General features: G+C 46.6%; 1 protein-coding gene across 1 annotated transcript in view; it reads left to right on the top strand.

The window, feature by feature from the left end:
* The window catches only part of LOC124612080 (BTB/POZ domain-containing protein kctd15), a 607,697-nt gene that overhangs the window by 443,580 nt on the left and 147,566 nt on the right, over positions 1 to 16,551 (top strand). The window contains exon 4 of the mRNA XM_047140298.1: positions 5,028 to 5,237. Within this exon, the coding sequence (XP_046996254.1) occupies positions 5,028 to 5,237 (210 nt within the window). The remainder of the gene's footprint in view (positions 1 to 5,027; positions 5,238 to 16,551) is intronic.

A 16,551-nucleotide genomic window follows, 5' to 3' on the forward strand; every position in this document is an offset into this window, starting at 1 on the left:
ATGATCGTATAAAATTAATTGTTGGTAAGACGGGTACCAGGTTGAGATTCGTTGGGAGAGTCCTTAGAAAATGTTGTCCATCATCAAAGGAGGTGGCTTACAAAACACTCGTTCGACCTATACTTGAGTATTGCTCATCAGTGTGGGATCCGTACCAGGTCGGGTTGACAGAGGAGATAGAGAAGATTCAAAGAAGAGCGGCGCGTTTCGTCACATGGTTATTTGGTAAGCGTGTTAGCGTTACGGAGATGTTTAGCAAACTCAAGTGGCAGACTCTGCAAGAGAGACGCTCTGCATCGCGGTGTAGCTTGCTGTCCAGGTTTCGAGAGGGTGCTTTTCTGGGTGAGGTATCGAATATATTGCTTCCCCCTACTTATACCTCCCGAGGAGATCACTAATGTAAAATCAGAGAGATTCGAATGCGCACGGAGGCTGTCCGGCAGTCGTTCTTCCCGCGAACCATACGAGACTCGAACAGAAAAGGGAGGTAATGACAGTGGCACGTAAGGTGCCCTCCGCCACACATCGTTGGGTGGCTTGCGGAGTATAAATGTAGATGTAGATGTAGTCTCTGTGAGACACTCGTAAGAAAATCTTGTGTGTTTTCCCGCTCGGTCTGCTTTAGCGCACTCATTACAACCACCTATTGATGCGACGTTGTACCGCAGCGAGAGCGCTGGTCAATGGTGCCTACAACCAGTCCGGCCCACGGAGACACAGCTTTCCGCCGCCCTCTCCGGCGACAGCCTCCGCTAATGGAACCACTTTTCCCGGCCGTCGCCGTGACGAGGCGAGTGCGCCATTACCTCGTAAGGAAGTGGCTCGCTTCGCACCCTAATAGCGCCACACGGCGGCCTGTCGCCGGCTTGCAGTGTAGCAATTTAATAATGTCCTTTACAGAAAGGGCTGCCAACGGCTTAGCCATACAATGCGATAAGTAGGTCGGCGAGGGACACGTGTGTGTCCTTGCCTTAAATTAAACGCTTGTTCCTGATATTCCGACCACAATGTGCGTTTCTTGACACAAAAATTTACCAACAGCCGTTTGTGTTGTAGAAATTTATTTTATGAACTTCTTATATGCAACCAGTTTCGGCATTACATGGATGCCATCTTTAGGCCCCACACGTCATAGTCTGTGTCGCCTGACCACCAAGAGCTGTTGCATAGCGGTTTGATTCACAGATCGACTTTTACGGCTCCTTTCGTGTATAGCGATTTTACGACTATGGCGTGTGGGGCCTGAAGATGGCAGCAATGTAATGCCGAAACTGGTTTCATATAAGAAGTTCGTAAAATAAATCTCTACAACACATACTGCCGTTTGTTAAATTATTGTATCAAGAAATACATGTCAGCCGTTGTCCCACAGTCCATAATGGATCAACAAAGACAATGTGCCTTTTCCTTCTAGACTATTGTCAAAAATGTTATTTGTTTTGGCATCAAACACCAAAGACGAAACTGGGCCAACATTAAATACCACTGAGCAGAATTTAGACTGTTCACAGATAAAAAGCCGCACTTGCCCACGAAAGGCAAAGGTCCCGAGTTCGAGTCTCGGTCCGGCACACAGTTTTAATCTGCCAGGAAGTTTCATATCAGCGCACACTCCGCTGCAGAGTGAAAATCTCATTCTGTTCACAGATAGATTTCAAGTGCATGTTCCTGCTCTGACTTCGACTTAGTTTCGTGGGACAGATATGATTCCCAGAAAGAAGAAGAGGGAAGCTGGAGTGAACCCTACTACTCGCTCCCTCTCACTAAGGAAATACACGTAAAGACCAGAATCCACACCACAAAGGTAAACACTTTGTACTCTGCAGAGTGTTCGCAATTAATTCTCAGCTAGCCAACCGCTATCGACACTACTTGGTTTTGTGAGGTCCTGGATTGCAGTATCACATCGAGCACGGCTGAAGGTTTAAAGTGTGACGTTTATGAATGGGACTGCACCGGCCGCGGTGGCCGAGCGGTTCTAGGCGCCTCAGTCCGGAACCGCGCGACTGCTACGGTCGCAGGTTCGAATCCTGCCTTGGGCATGGATGTGTGTGATGTCCTTAGGTTAGTTAGGTTTAAGTAGTTCTAAGTTTTAGGGGACTAATGACCTCAGATGTTAAGTCCCGTAGTGCTCAGAGCCATTTTTTGAATGTGACTGCAAGATATGGAAAATGGTGTGCAAGGAAACGTAATACACTGAAGCGACGAAGACACTCGTATAAGAAATGTTCAAATGTGTGTGAAATCTTATGGGACTTAACTGCTAAGGTCATCAGTCCCTAAGCTAGCACTACTTAACCTTAATTATCCTAAGCACAAACACACATAGCCATGCCCGGGGGAAGAATCGAACCTCCGCCGGGACCAGCCGCACAGTTCGTGACTGCAGCGCCTAAGACCGCTCAGCTAATCGCGCGCGGCAAACTCGTATAAGAATGCGTATTAAAACAGAGAGATATGTAAACAGGCAGAATATGGATCTAAGATCGGCAACACCTCTATAAAGCAACAAGTGTCTGGCACAGTTGTCAGATCGGTTACAATATCAGGTTATCAAGATTTAAGTGAGTTTGAATGTGGTATTATAGTCGGCGCACTAGCGATGGGACACAGCATCTCCGAGGTAGCGACGAAGTGGGGATTGTCCCGTACGACCATTTCACGAGTGCGCCGTGAATATCAGGAATCCGGTAAAACATCAGATCTCCAACATCGCTGCGGCCAGAAAATGGTCTTGCAAGAACGGGACCAACGGCGACTGAAGAGAGTCGCTCAACGTGACAGAAGTGCAACCCTTCCTCAAATTTCTGCAGATTTCATCGCTGGGCCATCAATAAGTGACAGCGTGCGAAACATTCATCGAAACATCATCGATATGGGCTTTTGGAGCCGACGGCCCAGTCGTGTACCCGTGATGAGGTTTACGCCTCGCCTCAGCCCGTCCACACCGACATTGGACTGTTGATGACTGGAAACATGTTGCCTGACCGGACGAGTCTCCTTTTAAAATGTATCGGGTGGATGGACGTGTACGTGTATGGAGACAACCTCATAAATCCATGGACCCTGCAGGTCAGCAGGAGACTGTTCAAGTTGGTGGAGGCCCTGTAGCGGTGTGGGGCGTGTGCAGTTGGAGTGACACGTGACCCCCTGACACGTGTAGGTACGGCTCTGAGAGGTGACACGTACGTAAGCATCCTGCCTGATCACCTGCAGCCATTCATGTCCATTGCGCATCCCGACGGACTTCGGCAATTCCAAGCACTACAATGCGACATCCCACACGTCCAGAAGTGCTGCAGAGAGCTCCAGGAACACTCTTCTGAGTTTAAGCACTTCCTCAGGCCATCAAATTTCCCAGACATGAACATTATTGAGCATTTCTGGGATGCCTTGCAACGTGCTGCTCAGAAGATATCTCCATCCTTCTTACTCTTACGGATTTATGGACGGCGCTATGGGATTCATGGTTTCATTTCCCTCTAGCACTACTTCAGACATTAGTCAGGTCCACGCCACGTCATGCTGCGGCACTTCTGCGCACTCGCGGATGCCCTATACGATGTTAGGCAGGTGTATTAGTTTCTTTGGCTCTTCAGTGTATTAATGTGACATGATAAATATAAAGACAAACTTCTTTTAGTTGCTGTTCGGAACCTTGTAAAACTTTGTAAATTACGTCATTGTCACTTTTTGACAGTAAAGTTATTAATTGTACAATCAACTGTTGCACTTTCGGCCGCGTGGCCATTGTCAAGTGGAAATAGTGCAAAATGCAAAATAACAGATCGTATACCTGGGGTGACATCATGCCGTGCAATGGCAGTTGTATAATATAAGAAAATGCTGTAAACGTACGACTCTTTTTAAAATTCAGATTGCATGCAAATATTTACCTGGCCTGAAGAAAATGTCGTCCCATTAAATGATACAATAACGCTAAAGAAATAGAACAAGAGAAGGATACGAGGAACTTACTGTGTACAACGTAACAGTAATGGGCACCAACGAATACTTGACTGAATTGTAGAAACGTACTAAGGTGAACGTACTAAGGTGTTCTCTCTGGGATCATTAGCATGTAAGTAACCCACCTTACAGCAAAATTATGTGCAGTGAACATGCTTACTCACTCCGATAGCCTAGCTTTTGTATTTAAAGCCACACAGCAGTAACGTCGTACATAAAGTGATTACCCGGCAGGTGTCTCTGCATCACCAGCTGCTGACTTACCTTCTGGCATGAAAACATGCAAAGAAACAGCCGAAGGGTACTGCTGAGTGCAGTTTGGTCAAATGGCTCTGAGCACTATGGGACTTAACAATTGAGGTCGTCAGTTCCCAAGAACTTAGAACTACTTAAACCTAACTAACCTAAGGACATCACACACATCCATGCCCGAGGCAGGATTTGAACCTGCGACCGTAGTGGTCGCGCGGTTCCAGACTGAAGCGCCTAGAACCGCTCGGCCACACCGGCCGGATGAGTGCAGTTTCAAGAAACGTATATACTGATTGTAATACTGGCTCAGGAAAATTTGCATCTGTGCTGAAGGCAGAAAATGTGTCGTATTACGTGAAATAGTAAGATGCGGCTTACAAAGTGCGTTCTCTTGAAGCTGCGACAAGGGATCAGGAATAAACCTCAGAATCTTTGATCAAGAAAATGTAATTGCATACAGGTCACTATGACGCCCACAACATTTGTGTGTGGAACACGTGGTACAATAAATCACCACAAATTAATGATTAGAACAAAAATAATTCTATAGGCATTAGAAAGTTGTAAAAAATGGCTGACTAAACTCTTTGGAGGGACACCAGGTATATGCATGCCGTTGTACCACACAGCTGAAACTGTAATAGTAGGTTGTACAAATAAATAATTTTACGGTCAAAAGGCGACCATGAAGTCAGTTACAAAACCTTTAAAAAAGGCTGATTTCTCAAAGTAACTGGTGTAATGACAGACACAGTGTGTAGTGTGATGTGTATATTGGAGCTGACAGTGGCGTGCTGTTCTCGCAGACTGCTGTCGCCGAGCAGTTCGCCCGCGACGTCGCCGACCATGTCCAACTCGTCGTCGCCGACGCCGCAGCAGCCGCCGCCGCCGCTGCAGCCGTACAACCACAAGATCACGGGCATCCCGTGCGTGGCCGCCGCCTCCCGCTACACGGCGCCCGTGCACATCGACGTGGGCGGCACCATCTACACCTCCTCCCTCGAGACGCTCACCAAGTGAGTACCGTACGGCGCCCCTCTGTCGCCGCACCTCCTACAGCGGCAGTGGGGCGCCCGTAAGTAGGCGGGTGCTGGCAAGACGCCCAGTGACAGAGGGCACTGTGTACCATGTAACGCGCGCGGAACCTTATGCCCTGATTTTCGTGTTAGTCTGAAGCTACTTTGCCACTGTAATGTTCATTACAGGAAGCAAGCAAACTCAAGTACTACTTTAACAAGCAACAGCGATAATTTTTGAAGCACATATACACTGATCGGCCAGAACATTATGACCGTCTACCTAATAGCCGGTATGTCCATCATTGGCACGAGCAACAGCGGCGACACTTCATGGCATGGAAGCAGTGAGGCTTTGATAGGTCGCTGGAGGGAGTTGGCACTACATCTGCAAACACAAGTCACCTAATTCCCGTAAATTCCGGGGAAAGGGGTGATAAGCTCTGAGAACAATTATATTCGCCACTGTGTTCCTCGAACCACTCCGTCTTTGTCCCGGCATTGTGACTTGGTGCATTATCTTGTTGAAAAACGCCACTGCCGTCGGGAAACATGATCGTCGTGATGGGGCGTACGTGGTCTGCAACCAGTGTACGGTACTCCTTGGCCGTCATGGTGCCTTGCACGAGCTCCACTGGATCCATGAGTGTCCACATGCATGTTCCCGGTAGCATAATGGAGCCGCCGCCAGCTTGTCTTCTTCCCGTAGCACAGATGTCAAGGAGCTGTTCCCCGGGAAGACGACGGATTCGCCCCCTACTAGTGGCATGATGAGGTAGGTATCGGTATTCATCTGACCATGCAACCCTCTGCCACTTCGCCAATTTCCAATGCCGATGGTCACTTGCTCATTTCATACGTAGTTGCCGATGTCGTTGTGTTACCACTGCCACTGCATGGGTCTTTGGCTGAGGAGGCCAGTCGTTAGGAGTGTTTTGTTCAGTGATTGTTCAAACGCACTTCTACTCTGTCCAACATTGAAGTCTGATGTTAGTTCAGTGAGTTCACCTCCTGTCCTGTTTAACAGTCTGCACAGAGCACGAAGTCCGACATCTGTAATGAAGGGTGGTAGCCCAACCCTACGATGTCTGGTTTCACCTCAGTTTAGCCACGTTTTGAAGACACTCACCACAGCACTCTTCGAACAATCGACAAGTCGTACTGTTTCCGAAATGCTCGTACCGGACTTCCGGCCATCACAATCCACTCTCGCTCAAACTCAAGCTGATCGCGCGCCTTCCCCATTCTACACACGGACAGCACGATCTCTGACAGTATATGCACCCTGCGTGAGTCTGACTAGCAGTCATTCCTCGCCAGGTGACGCCGCTACCGCGTGGACGGCTGGATATCGACAATAGGTCAGTGGTCATAATGTTCTGGTTAATCAATGTATTTTTCTACGGTGAGGCAGAGCATAAACAGTGATCTATTGTGCCGTTAACTCCAGCTTACGAGGCTAGGCAGCGGCTCGATGCTGTGGTGTGGGATGGAGACAAAAGGAACCTGGGCGGCGCAGCAAAGTACTCTCTACCTTTGTCTGCGCAGAGCATATTACGCACTCACTTTCTTATTTGTACAGCACTATAACGGCTGGCTGGGAGAGCGAGGACTATTTTTCGGGGACCACTACCATTACTTCTCTCAAAAAAATGGTTCAAATGGCTCTGAGCACAATGGGACTTAACATCTGAGGTCATCAGTCCCCTAGAACTTAGAACTACTTAAACGTAACTAACCTAAGGACATCACACACACCCATGCCCGAGGCAGGATTCGAACTTGAACCTAACTAACCCAAGGACATCACACACACCCATGCCCGAGGCAGGATTCTCACTTTATACAAATTAATATTGTAGACTTGATGTATCTGTACAGTATCTTCGTACACCCAGTTATTGGGAAGTTTGTAGCTTGTAATTGAAGGACGTTTCTTCAATTTTCTCACAAAATAACAGACAATAACGTTTATGACATAGTGACAATAAGTGGAACACCCAATAGATGGTGATAGAGATACAATATTTCGAGACGGCCGTGACACTGTAAGATAATAGTGGCTGGTTCCACGTGTTTTGACTCAACTGATGTTCGTAACAAAGTAAGGTTTATTTCATAATGAAGTTTTCGGAACTTTAAAACAGTTTTAATATACCGTTTATTCTTCAGTCCCAGATGCCCTTTTTTTGCGGTATGATTACTTTCAATCTCCTCGCATCATCTTCATTCTCTACAGCTGCGTCAGCAAGCCGTCGTGTCTGTATCAGTGTAATACACAGAAGTGGAGATGTTCTAGAGAAATCGAAACAGGTGATTCTCTCACTTTGAATATGTCGGCTATAGTGTGTTTCCGGAACGATGACTAGTTCTATTACTGTTCCTTGTTATATTAATGTGCCAAGCGAGAGAAGTAAGCCAGCCATTGTGGCCGAGCGGTTCTAGGCGCTTCAGTCTGGAACCGCGCGACCGCTACGGTCGCGGGTTCGAATTCTGTTTCGGGCATGGTTGTGTGTGATGTCCTTAGGTTAGTTAGGTTTAAGTAGTTCTACGTTCTACGGGACTGATGACCTCAGAAGTTAAGTCCCATAGTGCTCAGAGCCACTTGAACAATTTTTTTTGTAAGATTTATTTTGGAACAAATCACCAGGACCGTGGACACACTATTTCTTCGCGACCTGCTCTCTTCCAGGTGTGCTTCTCCAGCAATGTACGTGTAAACAGGAGAGCGTCTGTCAGCATTAGCAACCAGAGTATAGGTGCTAGAAGAAATGAAGGCGTCGGGGCGGTATGAGCACTGTCCACCAAAGCAAAGTTACCGTTTCCAGTCCAGGTTCAGCACACTCCAAATTCTGTCAGAAAGTCTGAATACAGCGCACGCTCTGCCGAAAAGTGAAAGAATTATCTTCGAGGTAGTAGCAGCTTTAATCGGACAAAGCATGTTTCATGTAAAAACTTCGAAAGTTTAAGTCTGAAATTTGGTGTACATTCAGATGAGATCAAGGACACTGTCACGCAGGTGACAACAACGTCGTTAAATATGAGTTACACTGAAACTTAGATTTAGGCTGCACTCTATCCTTCTTGTCCTGTTAAGATGCAGCAATGTGTAAACCTCGACAACCGCGACTACCACAAATCACAAATAATGAACAGTAAAAAGTGTTTTTGGCGTAAGAGATTGTCTAGTGAAGAAACTAATTACGAAGTAAAATGATTTTCAAACATGTCTCGCCAGAAATTCTCTCGGGAAAATGATGGCAAAATGATCTGCACAGTTGTTAATTACAACCGGTTCTATTGCCGTCATTTCATTATATCTGACCAAAGTTAATTCGCATCCGTCCCTCGAGGCAAAGCGTAAGCCAAACACACGTCCATTAATCCAGAGCATAACACAGCGCACTAGCTTATCGTTTTAGCATTGCTGATTAAAATCAAGTATAATCAAGAGGATAGCTGCCTCGCAATTGGAAGCTACTGTTTACAGAGAGGTCAGTTGACTTTGTCTCCTTTCTTTCTACATGTCTGAACTCTTCACATACCAGTCACAATTCTTCTGAACTGACAGGTCGCATGAGTTTCCCTGCGTATATGGAGAAAACACTTTTTTTTTTCTTTTCATTTTAACGACGAGGTCAGACTGTGTTTGATTATGAAAACTGTAAGAAGTGATCATGGCCAGGTGACTAGTGTGAACGGATTATGATGCGCTTAATTCGCTTCTTCGCTCGAAATTTATGTTACCTGATTGAAGAGCAACAGTTAATTTAGATATCTGAGAAATCATACCGCAGATTTCGTGTTCTGTGAGGAGACACATGTAGAATATACCAGTTGCAAGTAACACGACGTACAGCAGAAATCTAAACTAATGCCAACTTTTTTACAATCAAAAGTATTTCATCTGTTTTGATGTCATCCTCTGTCACTCCTGTCGTGTGTAATTCTCTTCATATGTGCATACATAGTTATAACACCTATTCATCATGTTATAATCTTTGCCTGATCCTATAACTTTTCCTTTCTTTTGATCCTTATTGTGGAATGTCAACTGATCGTGGGTGACTTATGCATTCCTGTAACTAATGGCTTTGTTCTGATAAGAGTGTTTCTTGCCTCACGTAATTCCTATTCCGTATTCGAAGCACCACACAGTTTCACGAGACAAATCGTACAATGTGAGCAATAAGCTTAGTACAAGGCAAAACGAAACAACGAAGGCGAATATTGCTAATTATTTTAACTGATAACAATATTCTGAAGATACTAAGATAATTCAGTACAACATCTTAACACTTCGTGTCATTGCACCTCACAAAGACAAACAGGTAAGTAAGTCAACGTATTTCCCTTAACATCGTAATACCAATTGAGGGTGCCGGGTATTTTATGCCTACCTTTTGAATATATCGTAATATCGTCAGTTACTTTATATTTTAAGTGTCTGAAAAAAATATATTTTTTAAATGACTTCTTAACCACATTCTATAATCTTTTTAAATTTTTCAGTAAAACCTAACCCAAAATTTAAGTCTCGTTAACGAATATGACTTTTCACAGGAAATGATATATTTATTTTTCCAGGTTCAGGACGGTACTTACAAATCAGTACATCTGTAAAAAGTATGTTGCGAATAAAAGTCTACGACAGTTATCGAAATCTGTATTTTTTTAATTTTTTGTGGTGGTCATAAAGTACTCTTACCATTGGTGTACACATTATGGAAAATACATTGGTATTGCTAAGATTGTGTGAAAAGATATTTTCAGGTTCTGAACCCTACTTACACATCAGCTCCCATTTGAAAAGAATGTTGTAAATAAAATTTAACAAATCTAACTTTCTTTCTGTCGCGTAAAGTACGCCCCCCCCCCCCTCCCCCCACCCCCGGCCGACGTGCCCTTAAGGAGAAAATGCGTTGGTATTGCAAACATCAATCTCATTCAGTAACTCAGTATGGCACAGTATTTTAGGAAAAAATGCTTTGACGAGGAATGTTTTCACTGGATAAAACGGTAGATATTTACATTCGAATTATGATAAACAGAGAGTCAAATCCCCGAGGTTGTTTGACTGTGTCATGTTCCTCTGCAATTTCTTCTTACACAATGACGTTTCGACCTCTCTGCCGGAATCTTATTCAGCATCTTCATGTAAATGGAATCATTCCAAGCTATTACTTTGTACTGTACAAGACTCATGATACACAAAATTAACTAAAGCAAATAAAAAGAAGTTTACATGGATTCAAAACCCAGAGATGCGTCATCTTTTCTAATTAATTTTTTTAACAGTGTTTGTTCTCAGCAAAAACTATTCCCCGGTGTCTGTTCCACGAGAGCGGGCACACATTCACTGATTGTATAAGAATTCAAATATTAGATTGATAGCCTGTGTCAAGCGAGCAACAAATTGTGTGGACTAATGTATACCTGAATAGTAAGCTACTTTCTTCAGGTAAGTTTTGCTTGAATGTGGCTGTATGTTCATCAGAGAGGGCTAAGATTCGTACAGTCCTCATTTGTCTCACTCATTTCTTTTACTACTGACCAGACAGACTCCAAGAGTCAGTCCGTTCTGCGCCTGCAGCGCCTCTCCCAGGAAGATTATTCCCTAAACTCATCTCGATCTTATTTCCTACAGTGTTCTGCGATTCAGAAGTTCCTCGCAGAGCTCAGAGTAGAATTAATATTTAAGAAAATCCTCACATTATATGAAGCTTTAGTTGGGATGGTACGATTTTGGTGTTATTTTCATCTGTAGGAAGTTCACTGCTGAAAAATATAATTTTTTTGTTGTGTTCCTTCATTAATATGTGTTGCTCTAGAGATGAAAGAAGGAAATTGTTGTAAGAATCGGTTTTTTTGTGCGGTGGAAGGTACGTTTCACGAAGGCACAAAAACTTGAATTGTACTGTGATTTTCACCTTCACATGTTCCCAGACACGACAGTGCGCACTGGGACTGAACGCGTCGACATCAAGAAGCGGTATCTATATAAACAGAAAAAAACTTACAAATCTCTAATAAGTGCCAGAATGAGATTTTCACTCTGCAGCGGAGTGTGCGCTGATATGAAACATCCTGGCAGATTAAAACTGTGTGCCCGACCGAGACTCGAACTCGGGACCTTTGCCTTTCGCGGGCAAGTGCTCTACCATCTGAGCTACCGAAGCACGACTCACGCCCGGTACTCACAGCTTTACTTCTGCCAGTATCTCGTCTCCTACCTTCCAAACTTTACAGAAGCTCTTCTGCGAACCATGCAGAACTAGCACTCCTGAAAGAAAGGATATAGCGGAGACATGGCTTAGCCACAGCCTGGGGGATGTTTCCAGAATGAGATTTTCACTCTGCAGCGGAGTGTGCGCTGATATGAAACTTCCTGGCAGATTAAAACTGTGTGCCCGACCGAGACTCGAACTCGGGACCTTTGCCTTTCGCGGGCAAGTGCTCTACCATCTGAGCTACCGAAGCACGACTCACGCCCGGTACTCACAGCTTTACTTCTGCCAGTATCTCGTCTCCTACCTTCCAAACTTTACAGAAGCTCTTCTGCGAACCATGCAGAACTAGCACTCCTGAAAGAAAGGATATAGCGGAGACATGGCTTAGCCACAGCCTGGGGGATGTTTCCAGAATGAGATTTTCACTCTGCAGCGGAGTGTGCGCTGATATGAAACTTCCTGGCAGATTAAAACTGTGTGCCCGACCGAGACTCGAACTCGGGACCTTTGCCTTTCGCGGGCAAGTGCTCTACCATCTGAGCTACCGAAGCACGACTCACGCCCGGTACTCACAGCTTTACTTCTGCCAGTATCTCGTCTCCTACCTTCCAAACTTTACAGAAGCTCTTCTGCGAACCATGCAGAACTAGCACTCCTGAAAGAAAGGATATAGCGGAGACATGGCTTAGCCACAGCCTGGGGGATGTTTCCAGAATGAGATTTTCACTCTGCAGCGGAGTGTGCGCTGATATGAAACTTCCTGGCAGATTAAAACTGTGTGCCCGACCGAGACTCGAACTCGGGACCTTTGCCTTTCGCGGGCAAGTGCTCTACCATCTGAGCTACCGAAGCACGACTCACGCCCGGTACTCACAGCTTTACTTCTGCCAGTATCTCGTCTCCTACCTTCCAAACTTTACAGAAGCTCTTCTGCGAACCATGCAGAACTAGCACTCCTGAAAGAAAGGATATAGCGGAGACATGGCTTAGCCACAGCCTGGGGGATGTTTCCAGAATGAGATTTTCACTCTGCAGCGGAGTGTGCGCTGATATGAAACTTCCTGGCAGATTAAAACTGTGTGCCCGACCGAGACTCGAACTCGGGACCTTTGCCTTTCGCGGGCAAGTGCTCTACCATCTGAGCTACCGAAGCACGACTCACGCCCGGTACTCACAGCTTTACTTCTGCCAGTATCTCGTCTCCTACCTTCCAAACTTTACAGAAGCTCTTCTGCGAACCATGCAGAACTAGCACTCCTGAAAGAAAGGATATAGCGGAGACATGGCTTAGCCACAGCCTGGGGGATGTTTCCAGAATGAGATTTTCACTCTGCAGCGGAGTGTGCGCTGATATGAAACTTCCTGGCAGATTAAAACTGTGTGCCCGACCGAGACTCGAACTCGGGACCTTTGCCTTTCGCGGGCAAGTGCTCTACCATCTGAGCTACCGAAGCACGACTCACGCCCGGTACTCACAGCTTTACTTCTGCCAGTATCTCGTCTCCTACCTTCCAAACTTTACAGAAGCTCTTCTGCGAACCATGCAGAACTAGCACTCCTGAAAGAAAGGATATAGCGGAGACATGGCTTAGCCACAGCCTGGGGGATGTTTCCAGAATGAGATTTTCACTCTGCAGCGGAGTGTGCGCTGATATGAAACTTCCTGGCAGATTAAAACTGTGTGCCCGACCGAGACTCGAACTCGGGACCTTTGCCTTTCGCGGGCAAGTGCTCTACCATCTGAGCTACCGAAGCACGACTCACGCCCGGTACTCACAGCTTTACTTCTGCCAGTATCTCGTCTCCTACCTTCCAAACTTTACAGAAGCTCTTCTGCGAACCATGCAGAACTAGCACTCCTGAAAGAAAGGATATAGCGGAGACATGGCTTAGCCACAGCCTGGGGGACGTTTCCAGAATGAGATTTTCACTCTGCAGCGGAGTGTGCGCTGATATGAAACTTCCTGGCAGATTAAAACTGTGTGCCCGACCGAGACTCGAACTCGGGACCTTTGCCTTTCGCGGGCAAGTGCTCTACCATCTGAGCTACCGAAGCACGACTCACGCCCGGTACTCACAGCTTTACTTCTGCCAGTATCTCGTCTCCTACCTTCCAAACTTTACAGAAGCTCTTCTGCGAACCATGCAGAACTAGCACTCCTGAAAGAAAGGATATAGCGGAGACATGGCTTAGCCACAGCCTGGGGGATGTTTCCAGAATGAGATTTTCACTCTGCAGCGGAGTGTGCGCTGATATGAAACTTCCTGGCAGATTAAAACTGTGTGCCCGACCGAGACTCGAACTCGGGACCTTTGCCTTTCGCGGGCAAGTGCTCTACCATCTGAGCTACCGAAGCACGACTCACGCCCGGTACTCACAGCTTTACTTCTGCCAGTATCTCGTCTCCTACCTTCCAAACTTTACAGAAGCTCTTCTGCGAACCATGCAGAACTAGCACTCCTGAAAGAAAGGATATAGCGGAGACATGGCTTAGCCACAGCCTGGGGGATGTTTCCAGAATGAGATTTTCACTCTGCAGCGGAGTGTGCGCTGATATGAAACTTCCTGGCAGATTAAAACTGTGTGCCCGACCGAGACTCGAACTCGGGACCTTTGCCTTTCGCGGGCAAGTGCTCTACCATCTGAGCTACCGAAGCACGACTCACGCCCGGTACTCACAGCTTTACTTCTGCCAGTATCTCGTCTCCTACCATCCAAACTTTACAGAAGCTCTTCTGCGAACCATGCAGAACTAGCACTCCTGAAAGAAAGGATATAGCGGAGACATGGCTTAGCCACAGCCTGGGGGATGTTTCCAGAATGAAATTTTCACTCTGCAGCGGAGTGTGCGCTGATATGAAACTTCCTGGCAGATTAAAACTGTGTGCCCGACCGAGACTCGAACTCGGGACCTTTGCCTTTCGCGGGCAAGTGCTCTACCATCTGAGCTACCGAAGCACGACTCACGCCCGGTACTCACAGCTTTACTTCTGCCAGTATCTCGTCTCCTACCTTCCAAACTTTACAGAAGCTCTTCTGCGAACCATGCAGAACTAGCACTCCTGAAAGAAAGGATATAGCGGAGACATGGCTTAGCCACAGCCTGGGGGATGTTTCCAGAATGAGATTTTCACTCTGCAGCGGAGTGTGCGCTGATATGAAACTTCCTGGCAGATTAAAACTGTGTGCCCGACCGAGACTCGAACTCGGGACCTTTGCCTTTCGCGGGCAAGTGCTCTACCATCTGAGCTACCGAAGCACGACTCACGCCCGGTACTCACAGCTTTACTTCTGCCAGTATCTCGTCTCCTACCTTCCAAACTTTACAGAAGCTCTTCTGCGAACCATGCAGAACTAGCACTCCTGAAAGAAAGGATATAGCGGAGACATGGCTTAGCCACAGCCTGGGGGATGTTTCCAGAATGAGATTTTCACTCTGCAGCGGAGTGTGCGCTGATATGAAACTTCCTGGCAGATTAAAACTGTGTGCCCGACCGAGACTCGAACTCGGGACCTTTGCCTTTCGCGGGCAAGTGCTCTACCATCTGAGCTACCGAAGCACGACTCACGCCCGGTACTCACAGCTTTACTTCTGCCAGTATCTCGTCTCCTACCTTCCAAACTTTACAGAAGCTCTTCTGCGAACCATGCAGAACTAGCACTCCTGAAAGAAAGGATATAGCGGAGACATGGCTTAGCCACAGCCTGGGGGATGTTTCCAGAATGAGATTTTCACTCTGCAGCGGAGTGTGCGCTGATATGAAACTTCCTGGCAGATTAAAACTGTGTGCCCGACCGAGACTCGAACTCGGGACCTTTGCCTTTCGCGGGCAAGTGCTCTACCATCTGAGCTACCGAAGCACGACTCACGCCCGGTACTCACAGCTTTACTTCTGCCAGTATCTCGTCTCCTACCTTCCAAACTTTACAGAAGCTCTTCTGCGAACCATGCAGAACTAGCACTCCTGAAAGAAAGGATATAGCGGAGACATGGCTTAGCCACAGCCTGGGGGATGTTTCCAGAATGAGATTTTCACTCTGCAGCGGAGTGTGCGCTGATATGAAACTTCCTGGCAGATTAAAACTGTGTGCCCGACCGAGACTCGAACTCGGGACCTTTGCCTTTCGCGGGCAAGTGCTCTACCATCTGAGCTACCGAAGCACGACTCACGCCCGGTACTCACAGCTTTACTTCTGCCAGTATCTCGTCTCCTACCTTCCAAACTTTACAGAAGCTCTTCTGCGAACCATGCAGAACTAGCACTCCTGAAAGAAAGGATATAGCGGAGACATGGCTTAGCCACAGCCTGGGGGATGTTTCCAGAATGAGATTTTCACTCTGCAGCGGAGTGTGCGCTGATATGAAACTTCCTGGCAGATTAAAACTGTGTGCCCGACCGAGACTCGAACTCGGGACCTTTGCCTTTCGCGGGCAAGTGCTCTACCATCTGAGCTACCGAAGCACGACTCACGCCCGGTACTCACAGCTTTACTTCTGCCAGTATCTCGTCTCCTACCTTCCAAACTTTACAGAAGCTCTTCTGCGAACCATGCAGAACTAGCACTCCTGAAAGAAAGGATATAGCGGAGACATGGCTTAGCCACAGCCTGGGGGATGTTTTAACTCGAAAAGGTTTACGCCAGTCAATTCTCAAATATTTAGTACTCCTTCATTCATCCGGAAAAGCACATGCATATGTACGATGAAAATTATTGACCTACATAAGTAAAATCGTCATAACTTCTGAACGGTTTGCGTTAGAACGTTCAAACTGCTTGGTTGGCCTCTGGTATGATGGGAATTACTATGCGCATGCACACGCACCTTGTTGTTGTCGGACATTTGCACGTGAAACTGTCACGGTACATTGTGCCTGAGCGTATAGCGCTTGTGAAGGCCTACTATGAGAACAATAACAGCCCAACTGCGGTTCAAAGGAAGTTTGCGACCGAGTTCAGGCTGAAGACAGCAGTCCAAGTGTGTTAGCAATCTAGAATTTGATTCGCACGTTTCAGGTAAGGGATGGTGTTCGTGATGACAGCGTTTACAATGTCGGTCGTCCAAAAAGGGTAAAAACGCCTG

The sequence above is a fragment of the Schistocerca americana genome, chromosome 1 (assembly GCF_021461395.2).
Source record: "Schistocerca americana isolate TAMUIC-IGC-003095 chromosome 1, iqSchAmer2.1, whole genome shotgun sequence".
NCBI lineage: Eukaryota > Metazoa > Arthropoda > Insecta > Orthoptera > Acrididae > Schistocerca > Schistocerca americana.